Raw genomic sequence first — 4,727 nt, 5'->3', positions numbered from 1 at the left:
ACATACATACATACATACACACACACACACACACAAACTGGCATGGTTGATACAGTCTTAGCCCATCTACTCATCAGGTGTGGTGATTCAGAGTAAGTCACATCAACACAACCTGAATTTGGTTCAGTTCTGCTAGAAAGACACCCTGAGACAAGGATTTGAATGCAAGGAGTGTCATCCTCAGACAATACTAGGAGAGAAGCAGGAAAGTAACACAGGGAAGGAAAGGACACCATTAGAAAAAGTTGGTGCTATTGAGCAGGTGACTGCTAATGGCATTCCACTGCTGACCTCTGAACAATCATGTGGAGTATGCGTCAGTGGTCTAGGTCAAGAGCAGAATGTTGGGTAATTGTCCCCTAACTCCATTCAGCACAACAATAATAAATATAATACCACGTGGTGGGCAGAATAATGTCCCCTAAAGATGTCCATGTCCTGATCCCCAGAACCTGTGCATGGGCTGTACTGCATGGAAACACGAGAGTGAAGGCTGCATATAGAAATAGGGTTCCTAACTCACTGCCCTTAAAATAGTAAAATCATATGGAATTATCTGGTCATCCCAATGTAATCGAAAGGGCCCTTTAAATGTGAAAGAGGAAGCAGAAGTGTTAGAGTTTGAGCAATGCAAAGTGAGAAAGATCCATGTTGGTAGTGGCTTTGAAGCTGGAAGAAGGGACCACCAGCCAAGAAGTGCAGATAGCCTTTGAAAGTTTGGAAAAGCAAGAAAATAGATTGTCCCCTAGAACCTCCAGAAAGGAATGCAGCCCTGCCAACACCTTGATTTTAGCCCAATGAGACAGACCCATCTTGGGTCTGACTTCCAGAACTGTTAAGATAATAAATTTGGGTTGCTTCAAGTCGGTAAGTTTGTGGTAACTTGTTACAGCATCAATCAAAAATGAATACACACACCTTAAGTAATGTCTTTTCAAATGTATACGGACAAAATCATAAAACTTTGCTGAAAGACATTTTAAAGGTACCTGAATAAATAACTGGTTCATGAATGAATGAGTAGATAGATATATACACACATGTGTGTATTCCCAACCAAAATTACAAATTGATTCAAAACTGTATCTGGGAAATAAAATGCACAGTAGTAGAGAGAAATATTGAGAGAAGACAATGTTCTAGTGTTTGTCAGCCATACTCTAGGACTGTAGTAATTGAAACAATGGCAAAAGAATATACAATATGTTCAATGGAAGGTATCATACAGTGTGTGACTTTTAAAAATATTTTATTTACTTATTTTTAGAGAGAAGGGAAGGGAAGGAGAAAGAGTGGGAGAGAAACATCAATGTGTGGTTGCCTCTCATGTGTACCCTACTGAGGGCCTGCCCTGACTTCACAAGAATCGAACCAATGACCCTTTGCTTCACAGGCCCATGCACAATCCACTGAGCTACACCAGCCAGGGCAGTGCATGACTTTATTAAGAGGATGTCATAGGGGCTAAATGGGGGCACTGAGGCTATCAACAGAAAAAGATAGAGGGTCTATAGCCTATGGAGGGATGGGCCTTGAAGGAGAAGGGGGTCTCAGAATCTTAGTATCTGAAAAACCTCAGTTCCCGGGGGGGGGGGGGGCAGGACAAGTGTGTGGGACCAGAGAAGGGCTAGCAGAGTGCATGCCCAAACTGCTTGATCACTGGGGACCATTCAGGGGCATAAGCTGGGTAAGGGACAGAGGCCTGGGCATAGCCCTGAGGGCTTCTCACAGATCCAGAAGAGTTATGTGCTACATTTCTTATAATTCCAGCCATCACTGTACAATTCCACACAATCTTCATCTCCTTTACTGCTAGATTCCCCTTGTTTCCAGAAACTGTGAACACCATCAGACACATGAGTTCCCTCCCCAACCCAGAGCTCATCCCCAAACCCACTGGTCCATGGCTTTTGACAGCAAATTTCCAAGAACCAGCCAGAGGGTAGTGAATTCAGAGGCAGAATTTTCAAAATGTGGGTTCAAACACCACCTCCCTCAATCAGCTCTGGCAAAATGAAAATAGATTCCTAGGCCCATACATAGACTTAGAAAGTCAGAACCACCACCCCTGACCCCGCCACTCCACCACAGGTGGATGCAGGACTCTGCACCTCAACTCACTTTTTCAGGTGATGCTTTTCAATCCCAGAGTCTGAGCACCCCTGGTTTGGGATGCAAGTCTCTTCCCTACCTATCCCTTCCCAGGCCATTGTTGCTGAGAGGTCACCTGAGAAGAAGGGAACTGTTGTTCACCCATTGCTAGGACCCTTCATTGTGGTGGTCAGTGAGGCCAATCCAAGCAGGCTTATAATTTCTGATATTCCAAAATTGCAGGAATTTCTGGGGGAAGGAGGGATATCAGGAGGAAGATTTGTGAATTCTTCCCATTCTATGTCTGTTCACATTCCTGTGGTCTCCTGCCTCTCACAGAAGGCTTTCTGTGGTCTAGCCTGTAGCCCCTATGTAAGTTGTGTGTGTTCACATGTGTATTAATGCTGTGAATGTGTGGGAATGTGTCAACTTATGTCTCAGTCCATTTATGTGTCAAAGGAGGGATTATTCTGAGTTTCCTTTCTTTCCACACATGGGCTCCTCTCACATGACCTTCCTAAATTCATCATGAGTCCTCATCCAGGAAGTCTTCCTTGATTTCATCTCCCCCTGCACCTCCATCTCTCAGAGAGCAAAGGAGGGCAACAGGAAACTTTTTGTTGACCAGTTGCCTGCCCCAGCCCCAGACAGGAACCAGGCCCAGTATACCTGCTTCTCAGCATTGTTGACAACCACCAGCTGGGCATTCATATCCTGACAGGTGGAAAGAGAGTGTTTCCATGTTCTTTGGGTCTGGGAGAAGGCATAGCAGTTTCTGTGGAAGAAGTCCCAGTTCCAGGGGCAGGGATGGCACAGGCCAGCTGGGGAGCAGGGGCAGGGTTGGGTTCACCAGCTGGGGAGATAGGCCAGTAGGCTCCTAGGCCCCCAACACCAGCATCAGATCTTCAGTCGGGCCCCTTTGTACAGCTGTCACCTCAGTCCTCAAGAAAGCCATGAGAAAGTTCCAAACCCCACCCTGCAGATTCTGGACTGGCAGCCATGGAAGGTGAATCTCAGGGCTACCTATGACCCCACAGCTCCCTCCTTGGTGTCTGAACCTTACTCAAAAGTGGCATTCATCCAGGCCAGCTGCTGGTGAATCTCCTCTGGATCTGATTTCATTGGCTCCTGAAGAACAACCCCTGGAAGAAGAATTCAGTTATTAAGCACCTACTGTGTGTTTTGTGCAGAAAGGGCCTCATCTCTACCTCTCATAGTGACCATGGCAGCCCATTGTACAAACAAGAAAACAGCCTTAGGGAGTGACTTCCCCAACATTGCAGACCCCCAGGACCTCACACAGGAATCCAGTCCCCTCGCCAACTTTACCTGCCCTCCTTTGCCCCACAGCAGTGGCTCATCCAAGGTCACACAACTCAGAGCCCTCTCTCCCACTACAGAACCCAGCCTCCAACCTCACCTGGGCTGCGGCTCCCCTGATACTCCATCTCTCTTGGCAAGGATTGTTGGCTCCTGGAAACTACAACAGAGCAGAGAGTTTCACCTTTATGTGTGCCCACTGAATGCCTGACCCTGCACCCAGTTCAGTTGCAAGGTCTCTGAAAACCTAGCTAACCCCACAAACCCTCCAGAAAGAAGATGAGCTTCATTTACAGGTGAGGAAACAGACTCAGAGAGGTAGTAATCAGCCCACAGTCACACAGGAGGTGACAGCGGCCCAGCATCCCTGCCCTAGTGGTTCTGAGGACTAGAAAAGGGAAAACCCCATCCTAGGAGGAAAACCCCAAGGGACTCAGGACTCCTGGCCCCAGCCCCTGACTCACCTTGAACCAGGGTGATCAGCATGAGCATGAAAAGACCCAAAGAGATGAGAAGCAGAATCAGAAGCAGAGGGGCCCAGGTCAGACATCCTGCACAAAGGGCAGAGCTGGGGCTAGAGACAGACCCTGCCCCACCCACCCATGCTGGAGGGAACCACCCAGCTGCCTCCTTCCCCAAGTGCCTGCTCCTGAGCCACCCACCCCAGTACCTGGCAAACTTCTTAAGATCCTGGATAGCCCAGGGTCTTTCTCAGCTGATCTATTCTTGCTTTGGAATACCTCCCTCTCCTCTAAACAGGACAGAATACATTTAGCTGAACTTCAAAGCCTGCTGAGCCCTGCTGGAGACCAGACCATCTCCCCTCCTTGCAGGCTGGAGGCCAGACCTGGAACCCCCAGGATCCTGAAGCATTGCCCTCCCCACCATCACGCCAGAAACGGGGCTCAGCCTCATCAAGGCCACCTGGCTCCTTGGGGACACACATCTCTGCCATTCTCTTCCCTTCCCTGTTCTGTCCCACTCTGGTCTAGCCTCATACATTGCCCTCAACAGCCCCTCCTCTGTTCTTCCACAACTCAGGAAGAAGAACAAAGAACCTATGTGGGGATACCACTTCCTCTCAAGAAAGTTGAGAGTAGAAATGAAATGCCTGACACAGCTATGAGAGAAGTCATTTGGGGGGGTGGCAGAAGCTTTGCAGTAAACACTAGCACCAGAAGGCGCTGCTCCAATCCCTACCCAGTCTTAGGACCTTCAGCCCCACCTTATCAGAACCTCAGTTTCCTCAGCAGTAACATGGAACAATTACTCTGCCTCTGACTGTTATTGTGAGGTCTAATACAGTGCACTAGTAA

At 48.2% G+C, this 4,727-nt stretch overlaps 1 protein-coding gene across 1 annotated transcript; it reads right to left on the bottom strand.

The window, feature by feature from the left end:
- Nucleotides 1-1,670: 1,670 nt before the first annotated feature.
- On the bottom strand, nt 1,671-4,366 carry CD209 (CD209 molecule). The gene is given in 8 exon segments (XM_037056554.1): nt 1,671-1,836; nt 2,228-2,340; nt 2,761-2,912; nt 3,150-3,233; nt 3,512-3,571; nt 3,876-3,962; nt 4,082-4,162; nt 4,336-4,366. Coding segments are annotated over 8 exon segments (774 nt in total).
- Between the last annotated feature and the right edge of the window lie 361 nt (nt 4,367-4,727).

Source organism: Sturnira hondurensis, unplaced genomic scaffold, assembly GCF_014824575.4.
Source record: "Sturnira hondurensis isolate 20B ecotype Veracruz unplaced genomic scaffold, ASM1482457v3 Scaffold0009087, whole genome shotgun sequence".
Classification (NCBI taxonomy): Eukaryota; Metazoa; Chordata; class Mammalia; order Chiroptera; family Phyllostomidae; genus Sturnira; species Sturnira hondurensis.
This window is presented reverse-complemented; position numbering and strand designations above follow the sequence as displayed.